Source organism: Temnothorax longispinosus, chromosome 10 (assembly GCF_030848805.1).
Source record: "Temnothorax longispinosus isolate EJ_2023e chromosome 10, Tlon_JGU_v1, whole genome shotgun sequence".
NCBI lineage: Eukaryota > Metazoa > Arthropoda > Insecta > Hymenoptera > Formicidae > Temnothorax > Temnothorax longispinosus.
The window spans coordinates 4,750,391-4,766,057 of record NC_092367.1 but is presented as its reverse complement, the minus strand read 5'-3'; the positions used below and the strand labels follow the sequence as shown (position 1 = coordinate 4,766,057).

General features: G+C 27.3%; 2 protein-coding genes across 2 annotated transcripts; both read right to left on the bottom strand.

Annotated features, from left to right (window-relative positions):
* Positions 1 to 329: 329 nt before the first annotated feature.
* Positions 330 to 5,161, bottom strand: LOC139820271 (aminopeptidase N-like). The gene is made up of 8 exons (XM_071790418.1): positions 4,724 to 5,161; positions 4,236 to 4,419; positions 2,747 to 3,191; positions 2,360 to 2,634; positions 1,397 to 1,581; positions 972 to 1,262; positions 810 to 879; positions 330 to 458 (listed from the first exon to the last, which is right to left on the bottom strand). The coding sequence occupies exons 1-8, from the start codon at positions 4,996 to 4,998 to the stop codon at positions 330 to 332; spliced, it is 1,854 nt and encodes a 617-aa protein (XP_071646519.1). The 5' UTR covers positions 4,999 to 5,161.
* Positions 5,162 to 8,388: 3,227 nt separating this feature from the next.
* Positions 8,389 to 14,307, bottom strand: LOC139820270 (aminopeptidase N-like). The gene is made up of 10 exons (XM_071790417.1): positions 12,945 to 14,307; positions 12,419 to 12,602; positions 11,847 to 11,997; positions 11,491 to 11,572; positions 10,951 to 11,318; positions 10,565 to 10,839; positions 9,585 to 9,769; positions 9,169 to 9,459; positions 8,995 to 9,064; positions 8,389 to 8,520 (listed from the first exon to the last, which is right to left on the bottom strand). Exons 1-10 carry the CDS (start codon positions 13,214 to 13,216, stop codon positions 8,389 to 8,391), a joined length of 2,010 nt encoding a protein of 669 aa, XP_071646518.1. The 5' UTR covers positions 13,217 to 14,307.
* Positions 14,308 to 15,667: the final 1,360 nt, after the last annotated feature.

Below are 15,667 nucleotides of genomic sequence, written 5' to 3'. Positions count from 1 at the left end.
GGGCAAAGAAAGAAAGTCAAACCCTTGTCTCATGTAATTTGATCTATGCTATTGATTAAGTCTACTATGAACATAATGTGTAGAGATAAGAAAAAAAATAAAGCACTACAGTTTTTATTCTCTAAAATGCCTAAATAATAATATTAATATATCATCATGCGGTCGATAATGGTATATTATTAAAGACCAACAGCGAAAGAAAATTAATAATAGGAAATGTGTAAAATATTGAAAATAAGAATAGAAGTAAAACATAAAAATGTATTTATATAATAATAAAATATGTAATATTACATATAGATAAATATATAATATTGTTAAACAATGATTCATTTCGTCATTAAATAATGCTTGAAATAGTAAACATGTTCACGGATTTCAAACGATCGTTTATGTATCTTTTGCATAACGTATTCAAACATTTTTTTAGAGAGATTATTTTGTGCGCAGTCATAAAGCTGAAACAGATTATGTTGATATTTATTATTTTTATATATTATTTTTTTTTATTGCATATGAGAGACAATATTTATTAATCTAATATTTATTCAAGAGACGAAAAGAACGAACAAGCAGATTAAAGAGGAAAATTGTAATGAGACAAACCAACAAGAAATTTGTTAAAGGATAGAGAAAAAAGAGACAAGATAATGGAGAAGAAGAATGATTAAAAAGAAATACTGTCGACGAGGAATAAGAAATAATTTATCTATACATGTGTCCGCAATATAATAATAATTTTTTTTTAACATAATCAGAAAATATATACATATATGTATGCTATATATATTTATGTTCATAAAATTTACCTTGCTAAGTTGATCATTAGAATACACGTGATTGATAATGTCTGTTAACGCTATAAACTTGCCGATCTCGCTATAAGAATAAAATGTCAGATATAATTGCAATTAGTACATATAAAAAAGTTTTATAATTTTAAACAATGTTTATAAAAAGAATATTCTTACCGAGGTACTATGTTTGTAAAATTTTTTAATATATAATCGAGCACCAAGTCATTTTTCGCATGTCGTGCAATAATGGAATGAAAAACTGTAATACGGTGTTGAGCTTTAGTAAAATATCCCGATTTCAATCGATTGATGTAATCGATGATGATGGTATGATTTTCAGAGCACGCCAAAAATTTTAAAGGTTTATTATTCGATATTTCTGCATTCCATACATAATTCCAAGTAGCATTATCGGCTACCATCATTCCTTTACAATAAACCCATTCCTTCCATCCCGGCAAAATTCTAAAATATTGAGTAAAATAAGAATACAATTTTGTTATGACAATAAACTCTTGTTTTATATTTCGTTAATTTTTGTTCTATAATTCTATATCGATTAGAAAAATCGTGATTACGAAAAGTATTATTCATATTACGGTTCGGGCTGTCTGTAAAACCACATTAAGTCAAAAACGGCTGCAGTCGTGCACTGCGAAGAATTCAGAGTGCATGCCCATTTCGCGGCTTCTTGTCTTAAACATTTAGTAAAAACATTCTCTTTCATCCTGTCTACATATCCTATCTCACTAAGAACAGATTCCAAAATTTTCTGAAAGTGTTCCTAAAAACAAATAAATAATATAAATTTGATATTAGCTTGTTGTCATTGTAACAAAAAGCATAATGTATGAGCAGATATAAAATACGTTCTCCTAATTTTTATCTCATTTAAATTAAATATCGGTTTCTAAAGATTTAATTATTAAATACACTCTTTGTTGAGATAATCTATTTTTTTTTTGTATAAAATTGTATCTACTAATTTACTTTTACGAGCTGTGAAGTAATGATCTATATCTATTAGAGAGAAAAGTTGACATAATTGTAAAAGATTAGTTTCTAAAATTAAAAATCGGATATAACAGTATGCATGTGTACGAAATCTGTCCAAAAAATTCCGAATTTTGTTTCTATATTTTTTCGAGGTTTACTCACAACTTTTATTCAGTCTTATCTCCTTCGAAATATGTTTCTTCTCGGTTGACTTATTACTCCTAACGTTGTTTCAGAAGTGAGAACGGTATAATGAGCGTTGAAAGTGGTATCAAGCACATTTCGAAGAAGACAAGACTGAATAAGTTAATCCCTAAAAATTATAAAGACAACATTCAGAATCTTTTTGGACTGATCTCGTATAGGTACTATCAGCTTCAAAAATGCTATAATACTGGATAAATAATTGGAATAATAATATAACATTTGTATATACATATAATAAATAACTTTTTTAATTATGTATTTTATTTGAGTGAAATTTTTAATTTTCTAATATAGATATATCTGATATATGCAACGACCATAATTAATATATCCTATTGACAAAATTTATTACTTCCTACCTTGATTTCCATACTTTGCGGAAATGGGAAAAAACTCGATACTTCTTCCATAATTTTGAACATAGGGTACCACGCTATATAATTTGTCTCCCTTGATAGATAGTACGTGAGACTTTTGAAGAAATGGATGTCGAGTTTGTTATTTAATAGAAAATAATATGCGTCATCGATGATTTGAGCACGATTGAGTACATGAATATAACGATATTTCTCTGAATTTAAATATTTCATAAGTTTTTGCCAATTATTATACTTGTAATTAACACGGTAGTATCCTGTCGTATACAAGGAATAAATATTATGAATAATTTTGAAGAATGCTACGTAAAATCTTATTTATATATAACGGTATAAAAGCATAATATAAATTTATTAATTTATATTCACCAGTTTGTTGTACGTTGACAATAATCCAGTCACTTGTATTAATACATGGTAAGTACAAAATTTGCTTGTACGGATTCATCCATCTTTTCTTTGTAATATTAGGAGCGCTCTGCGTAATGTAAGTCACAGGTATTCCCAAGTTTTTCACATCATATGACTCATCAAAATATTCTTGCAATGTTATTTCGATGTCGTCTTCAGCAGATTTTCGCGTTATATCCAATATGGGATAGCGCCTTTGCTTAGTCCAATAAGTCAATTTTATTGTTAAGTTAATGTTTGATTCATTTGAATTTTCTAGAACTTCATTTGAATTTTCTAGAACTTCTTGTAGAACACCAAAGAATTTGTCGGTTGTGCTACTCGAGGTATCGATAGATTTAAGCTGGCTAAATTTGTAAAGTTTAACATTATAAGTAATAATATAATTGGCAATAACAGATTGCTATGGAAAATATAAAATCATTATACAATTTATTTGTATATTAATTTTATGCAACCTCCAACTATAATATTTATTATATGTATAATACTTAATTATTACATTACTGTTATTACTTACTACGTGTTTAAATATCTATTGAGACCAGTTTTAAATGCATCTATGGATACGATTTGCAATAACGAGCGTACAAAAATGGGTGCTATAACAATTATTATTTTAAATTTGTGATTAAGCAGGTTTAATAATTTAATTACGGTTTTTACAAATTCGAAATTATAATTGATTTTAGAGAAAAATATGAGTTTTAAGTTTCAATTACATATATGTATTATTTTCTCACTAAAAACGTCTTACTTAGTAAAACTAATAGATAAATAGACAAACTTGCGATCAGTTAATATCTCATATTTTTTATGACACTGTTAAAAAATTTTCCATGCACAATTATATAACTATATTTATTTATTCCTACCTTTAACGTAATAAGTAAAAGAGAAAAGAGAGTTTATGTCAGAAGGTGTAACGACATTGGATACAAGAGGCATATCGTAATAATCATTCAAACGAAGAGACTCATGTTGAAATTGTACTGTCAGTAAATCCGTGAGGTCGGAATGTACATACTGTTAACAAGAATTTTTGATGTAATAAAACAATTATTTAGCTAATACATCACTAAATACTTTGCATTATTGATATAAATACAGCTTTTTACTATTTATAACTATTATAATTTAAAAATATTCTTCCACTTCTTAAAACGTCACGCTATTTAGAAAAAAAAACTAGCCATTATTCAATTATTTAAAAAGAATTTTGAATTGTAACTAAATCTTTATATTTTTAGGTTGCGTGCATTTTCGAACTTAATATGTCTCTATATTTCAAGTCACATAAAAATGTATAGTAAAAAAATTTAACAACAATATTTAATGTTTTTAAAAACCAAAAATAATTTATAAAAGTTAACAAATTCTTTACGTATTATCAAGCAGCTTTCTTTTTATTTGTATAGTAGCACAAAAAATTTATAAAAAATATAACCTTTTTGACAATCTCCATTGCCAAAAACGAGGCAATACCCTCGTTTAACCATAGATAAGACCACCAAGATTCGCCGACCAAGTTGCCAAAGAATTGATGTACCATTTTACGCGTTACCGTGCGTGCTACTTCAAATTTCCACGCAATAGAATCTAATTTTTCATCGTAGATAATAGCTGTCTCTCTAAAAAATAATAAAATGAAATTATTCTTTTAACAACAAATATTGTGTTTAATCTATAATAATATAAAAATGATAATGCTGGTAATTTAGATGTACGATGTAACTAATACGCTATAAATATATGTATTCAGTCTGTAAATATTTTAATGTACCTATAGTATGTCACCACGGTTTCTTTTGTTGTTATTTAATATGATCAATCTAAGAATATGTTTATTTCGAATTGTAAAATTTTAAAAATTTTATTAAAATATTTCTTTCCAATAAAGGCTAAAATTCTTTTTTAATTATATGTAAAAAGTACCTATAAAGAATGAGCCCCCAACTTTTCAGGCCTTCGTCTCGAAAACCCGCCGGGACTACAACATGATCTACTTTCGATGGAAACTGTCCGTCGGGAAACATGCCTTTCAAATATAATGTGGCATTTTCAGCAACTTGCTGTGCGAATTTTATCTGCTGTTTCACGTTTTGCCTGCACCACACGGTTGTGTTAGGAATGCGCTCGAGCTCGGACAGTACAACCGCTACTTGATAAGGGGATATTTTATCTGTTGTCTGAAAGCGTGTGTGAACCATACCATAGTCATCTGTAAACACGTGGTCAATCGGCGAATTCGATAGAACCGTATATTTACTGTGATGATTTATGGAAATTACAAAGTTGGTCCTGACATCCGGCTCATCCCAGCATGGAAATATTTGTCGGGCACCAATTCCCTGAAAATCGGCTGCTGCGACGAACCACCTATCATATTTTAACAGTATGCCTTAAATTTTCAATCATTGCCGATGTATAATATATTGAAGTGAGAAAAACGTTTAAATACGAGAGATATTTTAAGAATAATATTAGTACACCTTTATTACGCCGAGTTTTCATATTTTCTGCGATTATATCATATAATGGATAGCGATATTTTTACGTTATATATTTAGGTGATAAACGTTTGTAATATTTAGATTATTATCCGAATTAATTAGAATATGAACCAATTTATAATAAGAAAAATAATTATTATTTTATTATAATTTTTATCTAGCAAACGTGTTGAAATGTGTTAAATTTATATTAGATTAATACTACTCACGTTTTTTCTCCTTCATTGTTTATATAGGATGTCTTGACAAAGCCTCCTGTGATATCAGTTATTCTACCAACAAACTTCATGGTTATGTGGTAAGTATACGAATCAGGTAGCCAAAGATCATCAAAATGAAGCCCGATAATTTGCGTTTCTTTATCATATGTGTGAATTCTCGATATGTGAGACATATGTTTAATACCGTCAAGAGTAAAAACAATTTTTATCGACGCACCATCTACTTCCAGGTTTAATGCATGCAAGCATATTTTATTTAGTTTATTTCTGAATCGAAAATACATAGTAGATTCACCATAGAAGACAAAATTGCCTGTCGCTCGTTGCTCGTCGATATATGATTTAAATGTTTCATAAACAGTTGTATTTTTATAGTCATCTTCATTAATATATGGCGTTAAGTCGATATCATAGCCCAATATATTTAGTGACTGCATCTCTCTACGACAATTTACTTCAGCCAATGAGACCTTGCCGGTAACAGCTTTTATAGCAATGAATATTAGATTAACACCTAACAATAATTTTAATAATTCCATAATAATTCTCGTGTCAGGTATCTGTAACAACATCTCTTTGTGAGAAGAAAGAAAAACACAAAATGCAGTAACAGGTTTTCACTATTGTGGCATATATGTGAAAACAATTAAAAACAATAAAAGATATACGATTCTAATAATTTACTAAAAAACAATCTAGTGCGAGGAAAAAATTGAGCGTTTTTATTACTACATGCTTTTGTAAAATATATCTATTAATTACAATTAATCTTATAATATTTTTCATAACTTAGAAATGTGATTTTACATATAATTTTTTAATTTTTAGTTGATTTGCGTAAATAATTTTTTATATTCCTTTTAAGGAGCAATGTATATTCTTTGTTTAAATAAATATTATCTTATTAGATAAATTGTACATAAATACTTTCTGTATATAATAAATATTTTATTAAATAATCAAGTATTTAGAGCACGTTCTTTCAAAGTTATTAAGACATCAATAATGTTTATTTTAATAAAGCTACGTTTTTCACATGCCTCACGTATTGTAACTATATCAAGAGATAAATGTAACTAAAATGCATCATAATTCATATTCAAATGAAATTTCTGATGTCTCTTTTAGACATTCTTCTCAGAATTTAAAATTAAGCAAGTGCTTTTATAAAATACTGCAAAATAACATTAGTTTTTTCGAACACTCGTGATAAATAAGCATGTTTATTTTTAGCATCAAAGTCTGTTTGCTTCTTTAGGCTCTCTTAGGCTATGTACGATATAAAGAGAAGTAACTTTTAGCAAAATTACAAATATATGATAACGGTGCGAGCTCATGTCAACTTGTATTAGCTTGCACGTTCTTATATCGTTTTAAACTGTTATTTATAATTTTCAGATATAACCCCGCTTCCATTTTATTTAAAGAAAAATGTACTTTGTTGGAAAATACATTCATAAATTTATTCTTCAAGAATTACGAAATAGAAACATAGCCCTGTATTCGCACTTTTAATTATTGTAAATATATTTCATTATACATTCATCTACAAACTACAGAACTAAAGACGTTCCTCTTTTTTTACCTTGTATATTGGAAGTGTGATTGAGATATAATTGATGGTAGCAATTAATTTACGGTTGAAAAAGTACTGCTGTTAGGAATAGAAGTTCTTGCAGTCCACAACCATACATGTCGAGAGTTCACCGAATACTGATCACAATATCAATAGCTCATAATAAATACGTGGTGTTTCGAAAGCAAACTGCAAGGTCGTATGTAACAGTACTAAATAACATAACTATAAGGCCGTAGATATCCTAATTAATATAGGTTAAATAAAATAATGCTATAATCAAATAAAGTAATATATCCTTTATTTCTAAGATAATTTTTCTGCAAAAGTATGCGTTTGGTTAACAAGTTATATTTTATATGTTTAACATTTATAAGTTTTATAAAAAAATATGTCTTCGTAAAATATGTAGATATCTGTTGTGATTTACTATAGATTTTATTATTTCTATGTATCTGTGTATCTATATCATTAATAAATTTATGTATTAATAAAGGTATTAAACTAATATCCTTCTCTCTTCTCTTTTTCTTTCCAAATGTTATTTAATATCTCACGTATGCACTTATATAGGCACATGGTTGCATAATATAACTGTGTCTCTTTATATGAGTGGTGACCGACACATAAAAACATATTTATTTATTTTTAACATATAAATACGCCATTATAAACATACAATTAAAGTTTATTATTATGAATTATTAACTGTATGGCCTTACAAATTTCACACAATTTATGTTTATTTTTTTTCAAAGTTTGCAGTCTTACGCACATCGACGATACTGCATTTAAAGCCAAAACGAGAAAAGCATTAAACTATTAAATTATAATTGGTTTTATTTTCTAAAATTCTTAAAGTATTATATCAAGAGATATATGTATGATCATGAAGTCGCGCCGATAGAATATTATTAAACACTGATAGTGTAAATTTCGTTTATTGACTCCCCTCAGAGTTGCAAGGCGTTTTGTAGGGACATTCCCAATCCTTTTACTCAATTCTCATCCAATACTACCCTTCTCCTCTCATTTTAACCCTTTGGACCAACGGCTTAACGTCTCTTTCCGAAAGACGGAGCCCAGTTTGCTCCGCACAAGAGTCTATCTTGCACGGAGAGGCGCAGCTTTCGGAAAAACATTCCATGTTAAACACTGATAGTGAAGGAATATATTACGAATAAAAAAAGCATATTTGAAAATAATAATAAAACATAAAAATTTATTCATATAATCATAAAATATATGATATTATATATAGATAAATACATAATATTTTTAAATATTAATTTACTCCGTCTTTAAAAATTTCATGAAATAGCCAATATGTTTCTTGATTTCTAGAAATCGTATATATATCTTTTGGGTAACATACGAAAACATTTTATTAGATAAATTATTTTGTGCAGCGCAGTCATTAACCTAAAACAGATAATGTTAACATTTATCATTTCTGTATATTATTTTTTTCTTGTTGTATATGAGAAATAATATTTATTAATCCAATATTTATTTAGGAGACGAAAAGAATGATCAAAGCAGGCAGATCAAAGAGAAAATTGTGAAAGACGAACCAATAACAATTTGTTCTTAAGGAATAAAGAAAAAAGACAAGATAATAAAAAAGAAAAAGAAAGATTAGGAAAGAATACTATGGACAAGAAATAAAATAAAATCTATCTAATTATCATGTATCTGCAATATAATAATATTTTGTTTTCAATATAATCAGGAAATATATATATAATATTTGTATATATATTACATATGTATATATATGTATAATGTATAATACATATTACACACACACACACACACACGCGCGCGCGCGCGCGTGTGTGTGTGTGTGTGTGTGTGTGTATATGCTACATATATGTTTATATTAATAAAATTTACCTTTTTAAGTTGATTATAAGAATATATGTGATTGATAATATCTGTTAACGCTACATACTTGTCAATCTCGCTATAAGAATAAAAAACATCAGATATAATTACACACAATTAGTACATATAACAAACTTTTAAATTTTCAAACAATATGTTTATAAAAGGAATAGGTATCCTTACCAAGGTACTATATTTTTAAAATTATTTAATATATAATTGAGGATCAAGTCATTTTTCGCATGTCGTGCAATAATGGAATGAAAAACTGTAATACGGTGTTGAGCTTTAGTAAAATATCCCGATTTCAATCGATCGATGTAATCGATGATGATGGTACGATTTTCAGAGCACGCTAAAAATTTTAAAAGTATATTATGCGATATTCCTGCATTCCATACATCATTCCAAGTAGCATTATCGACTACCATCATTCCTTTACAATGAATCCATTCCTTCCATCCCGGCAAAATTCTATTGGGTAAAATAAAAATAAAATTTTGTTATAATAATAATTAAACTTTCTTTATATTTTATTAATTTGTTCTAGGTATATCGATTAGAAAAATCGTGATTATGAAAAGTATTATTATTCGTACGATTCAGGCTGTTTGTAAAGCCACATTAATCCAAAAACGGCAGTAGTGGTGCACTGCGAGGAATTCAGAGTGCACGCCCATTTTGCGGCTTCTTGTCTTAAATATTTAATAAAAATATCCTCTTTCACCCTGTCTATATATCCTATCTTGCTCAGAACAGATTCCAAGATTTTCAGAAAGTGTTCCTAAAAGCAAATGAATAATGATATTAATTTGTAACGGAAGGAGTATGATATATAAGATGAGCAGATATATACGTTTATAAAAAATCTTTTTATATTTTAATAATTTAAATTTCTTTATATTTTAATAGCTAAAATATATGTTCTAATTTTTTCTTTTCATTTAAATATTGGGTTTGAAATATTTAATTATACATATACTCTGTTGATATAAATTTAATTTTGCATAAAATTATTTCTATTATTAGGAAATTTGTACTGAACATTGTGATCTTCGAAGTCATGATCCATATCCATTAGAAAGAAGAGTTGACATAAGTGTAAAAAAATAATCTCTGAATTTAAAATCAGACATGATATATGAAGTCTATAAGACTGAATAAGTTGTGAGTAAATCTCGAAAAAATATAGACAAAATTTAGAATTTTTTTTAACAGACCTCGTATACTATCAGCTTTAAGATTTCTACAATATTTTACTAAAATAATATTTAACAATAATAATATATAATATATATTGTGTCTAACTATAAAATTTGTAGTGTTTAAAGTTGGAAATATAGTCAGATCAGAAAAAAAGAGTAAAACAGAGTAAATGTAATAACTTTCTGCTTTAAAATATTCTATGCATTTAATTTAAACAAAATAACACTATTATGTGAAAAATAATTAAACTTTTTTAATTACATATTTTATTTATGTAAAATTTTTTAGTTTTTAAACATAAACCTAGTATTATATATATATGCAACGATCACATAACTAATATATCTTATTGACAAAATTTATTGCTATGTACCTTGATTTCCGTACTTTGTGGAAATGGGAAAAAACTCGACACCTCTTCCATAATTTTAAACATAGGATACCACGCTACATAATTTGTGTCTCTTGATAAATAGGACGTGAGAGCTTTGAAGAAATAAAATTCGAATTTGTCATTTAATAGAAAATAGTATGCGTCATCGATGATCTGAGCACGATTAAGTACATGTATTTTGAAATATTCCGTTGAATTTAGATATATTATAATTTTTTGCCAATTATTGTAGTCATAATTAACACGATAGTATCCTGTCGTATAAAATAAGTAAATTTTGTGATTAACTATGCAGAATAGTACGCAAAGTCTTATTTATGTACAACAGATCTACAAATACAATAAATTTATTAATTTATATTTACCAGTTTGTTGTACGTTAACAATAACCCAGTCACTTATCTTAATATTTTCTAAGTCTAAAATTTGCATGTACATATTTATCCAGCTTTTCTTAGTAAACTTGGGAGCGCTCTGTGTAATATAAGTCACAGGTATCCACAACTTTTTCGCACGTGATTTAACAAAATGTTCTTGCAATGCTATTTCGACGTCATCTTCAGCAGATTCTCGCGTTAGTTTCAATGTAAAATAGCGTTTTTGCTTTGTCCAATAAGTTGTCAATTTTTTCGTTGAGTTAATGTTTGATTCATTTAAATTTTCTAAAACTTCTTGTAGTATATCAAAGAATTTGTCGGTTGTGCTACTCGAGGTATCGATAGATTTAAGCTGGCTAAATTTGTAAAGTTTAACATTATAAGTTATAATATAATTGGCAATAACAGATGTTATGGAAAATATAAAATCATTATACAATTTATTTGTATATTAATTTTATGCAACCTCTAACTATAATATTTATTATATGTATAATACTTAATTATTACATTACTGTCATTACTTACTACGTGTTTAAATATCTATTGAGACCAGTTTTAAATGCATCTATGGATACTATTTGTAACAATGAGCGTACAAAAATGGGTGCTATAAAAATTAATAATACAAATTTGTGATTAAGCATGTTTATAATAATTTAATTACGGTTTTTGCAAATTTGAAATTATAATTGATTTTAGAAATAAAAGTAAGTTTTAAGTTTCAATTATATATATGTATTTTTTCAATAAAAAATGTGTTTTAACATAGATAAATAGATTGCAGACAAACTTGCTTACAGTTAATCTCTCATATTTTTTGTGACACAAATGTTAAAAAGTTTTCTATGCACAATTATATAACTATATTTTTTTATTCTTACCTTTAACGTAATAAGTAAAAGAGAAAAGAGAATTTATGTCAGAGAGTGTATTGACATGTGATATAAGAGGCATATCGTAATAATCATTCAAACGGAGAGACTCATGTTGAAATTGTACTGTCAGTAAATCCGCGAGGTCGGAATGTCCATACTAGTGACAAAAATTTTGATGTAATGAAACAATTATTTAGTTAACATACTAATAAATACTTTGCATTATTAATATAGCTTTTTACTATTTATAACAATAATAATTGAAAAATATTATGTCATTTTTTAAACCGTCATGCAATTTAGAAACAAGTTATTATTTAACTTTTTGAAAAATATTCTTGAACTGTAACTAAATCTTTATTTTTTGTAACTAATCTTATTTTTAGGTTGCGTGCATTTTCGATCTTAATAGGTCTTTATATTTCTAGTTACATAACAATATACAAAAATTTATTAATCAATATTTAGTGTTTTTATAAAAGAAAAATAATTTATAAAAGTTAACAATTTCTTTATGTATTATCAAGCAACTAATTTCTTTTTAATTGCGTATGGCACGAAAAATACATAAAAATAACCTCTTTGATAATTTCCATTGCCAAAAACGAAGCAATACCCTCGTTTAACCACAGATAAGACCACCAAGTTTGGCCGATTGAGTTTCCAAAAAATTGATGTACCATTTTACGCGTTACTGTGCGTGCTACTTCAAATTTCCACGCAATAGAATCTAATTTTTCATCGTAGATAATAGCTGTCTCTCTAAAAATAATAAAATAATTCGGTCAAAATTATTCTTCTAACAATAGGTATTGTGTTTAATCTTAATACTAATATAAAAATGATAATATTGTTAATTTCAATGTGCATGTTGTAGGTAATTGATATGCTGTAAATATATATTTACAGCATATCAATTATTGTTCTGTAAATCTTTTAATGCATAGTGTATCATACCACACTTTTTGTATTGTTATTTAATATGATTAATTTAAATACAAAAATATGTGTATTACAAATTTTAAAATACTAAAAATTTTATTAAAAAGGTATTTTCCTTTCAATAAAAACTAAAATTTCTTTTTAATTAGATGTAAAAAGTACCTATAGAAAACGAATCTCCAAATTTCCAAGCCTTCGTCTCGAAAACCCGGGACTATAACATGATCTACTTTCGGTGGAAACTGTCCTTCGTGAAACATGTTCTTCAAATATAATTTGGCGTTTTCAGCAACTTGTTGTGCAAATTTTATCTGCTGTTTCACGTTTTGTCTGCACCACACGGTTGTATTAGGAATGCGCTCGAGATCGGTCAATACAACCGCTATTTGATAAAGGGATATTTTATCTGTTGTCTGAAAGCGTGTCCGAACCATACCATAGTCATCTGTAACTACCTGGTCAATCGGCGAATTCGATAAAACCGTATATTTACTATGATGCTTTATGGAAATTACAAAGTTGGTCCTGACATCCGACTCATTCCAGCATGGAAATATTTGTCGGGCACCAATTCCCCGAAAATTGGCTGCTGCGACGAACCTATTATATTTTAACAGTATACCTTAAATTTTCAGTTGTTGCCGGTGTATAATATATTGAAGAGTGGAAAACGCTCAAATGCGATTAAGAGATATTTCAAAAATAATATTTAATATGCTTTTATTACGCTGAGTTCTCACATTTTCTGCGATTACATCACATAACGCATAGCGATGTTTTTATGTAATTTATTTATGTAATAAACGTTTGTAATATTTAGATTATTATCCGAATTAATTAGAATATATGAGCCAACTTAAAATAAGAAAAATAATTAATATTTTATTATAATTTCTACCTTGCAAATGTGTTGAAATGTGTTAAATTTTATTAATATTATATTACTCACGTTTTTTCTTCTTTATTATTTACATAGGATGTCTTGACAAAGCCTCCTGTGATATCAGTTATACTACTAACAAATTTCATGTTTATATGGTAATCATACAAATCAGACAGCTTAAGATGATCAAAATAAAGAACGATAACTTGTATTTCTTCATTTTCATATGTGTGAATTCTTGGTATATAAGATACATTGTTAATACCGTCAAGAGTAAAAACAATTTCTATCGACGCACCATCAACTTCCAGGTTTGATGCATGCAGGCATATTTTATTTAGTTTATTTCTAAATCGAAAGTGTATAGTAGATCCACCATAGAAGACAAAATTGCCTCTTGTTCGTTGCTCATCGATATACGATTTAAAATTTTCATAAACAGTTGTATTTTTATAATCATCTTCATTGATATATGGCGTTAAGTCGATATCATAGCCCGATAGGTTTAGTGACTGCATATCTTTATGACAATTTGTTTCAACCAACGAGACTCTGCCGGTAACAGTCTTTACAGCAATGAATATTAGATTAACATCTAACAGTAATTTTAATAATTCCATAATAGATCTTGTTTCAGATATCTGTAACAATGTCTCATTGAGAAAAGAAATAAAAATACAAATAAATTGCAGTAAAGGACTTCCATTATTGTGGCTTATATATGAAAACAATTGATAAACAGTAAAAGATACAATTTCAATAATTTACTAAAAAACAATCTTTTTAAGAAAAAACTAAGTCTTTTATTACTACACGCTTCTATAAAATGAACTAAATAATGTTATAATATTTTTTGTAACTACAAAAATAATTTTACATATATGACTTTCTAATTTGTAGTTGATTTGCGTAAATAATTTTTGATATGTGATGGATAAGCATGTTTATTTTTGCGTCAAAGTCTATTTGCCCACTTTGGCTGCCTTAGGCTATGTACGAAATATGCGAAATATACGAAACATTATCAAATTTATTTACGGACTCTCTAATAAAGACTAGAAATTAGATACCAACAAACGTTCTGTAAATTTGTAATAGAATATATTTTTTTACATGAGACATTAGTGTTTGTTCTTTGTTCATTTGTTTGAAATAAATTAATTGTTATCTTGAAATTTTATAGTTAGTGGTCACAAGTTTTATAAATACTTGTTTTGAAATAACGTAAGAAACAAGATAAGTGGCATTAAATAATTCCTTTTAACATTTTAATAATAATGTAAATTAAATTATTTCACACATTGTATAGGTTTTTATTTGACGTTCAATAATTTCTTTTGAGAGTTTAAGATTATTCCACAATGATATAATACATATTTGGAATTTGTGCCGGTTATGATATGTAAATGAATAGACTTGGATAAAATGTAATTAAGAGTAAGAAATCCAATATGAATTATACACATAGGTATCTGTGACTTACAATGTAATTATAGTAGAAGATTTTAATTATAATCCTTACTAAGTTACTTTTAGCCAGATTACAAATATGCAAAAACAGTGTGAGCTTATATCAATTCGTGTTGGTCTGCACAATTTTATTTCGATTATATCTTTTTTTATATTTTACAGGTATAAGCCAATTTCTATTTTATTTAAAGAAAAATGTACTTTATGGAAAAAAGCATTCATAAATTTATTCTTCAAGAACCGCAAAATAGAGATGTAGCACTGTATTCGCGCTTTTAATTATTATAAATATGTTTCATTATACAGTCATCTCCGAACAGAACTATAAATATTCTTTATCTCTTACCTTCAAATTATATTGGAATTGTGATTAAGATATAAATTATGGTAACAATTAATTTATAGTTGATAAATTACCACTGTGTGTGTGTGTGTTAGGAGCAGAAATATGTTTTGGCAATCTACAACCTTACATGTCGACAGTTTACGGAATACTAACGACAGTATCAATAGCTCGTAATAAATACGTGGT

What these genes read in the sequence shown, in the direction of transcription:
- LOC139820271 (XM_071790418.1), bottom strand. Translation starts at nt 4,998, where the DNA reads ATGGTTCACACACGCTTTCAGACAACAGATAAAATATCCCCTTATCAA. An exon ending in CGCAAAGTATGGAAATCAAG is followed by an intron (nt 1,582 to 2,359) that starts GTAGGAAGTAAT and finishes ATTTGTTTTTAG; the next exon opens with GAACACTTTCAGAAAATTTT. An exon ending in TTTACAAACATAGTACCTCG is followed by an intron (nt 880 to 971) that starts GTAAGAATATTC and finishes TTATTCTTATAG; the next exon opens with CGAGATCGGCAAGTTTATAG.
- LOC139820270 (XM_071790417.1), bottom strand. Translation starts at nt 13,216, where the DNA reads ATGGTTCGGACACGCTTTCAGACAACAGATAAAATATCCCTTTATCAA. An exon ending in TGGAGATTCGTTTTCTATAG is followed by an intron (nt 12,603 to 12,944) that starts GTACTTTTTACA and finishes TATTATTTTTAG; the next exon opens with AGAGACAGCTATTATCTACG. An exon ending in CACAAAGTACGGAAATCAAG is followed by an intron (nt 9,770 to 10,564) that starts GTACATAGCAAT and finishes ATTTGCTTTTAG; the next exon opens with GAACACTTTCTGAAAATCTT.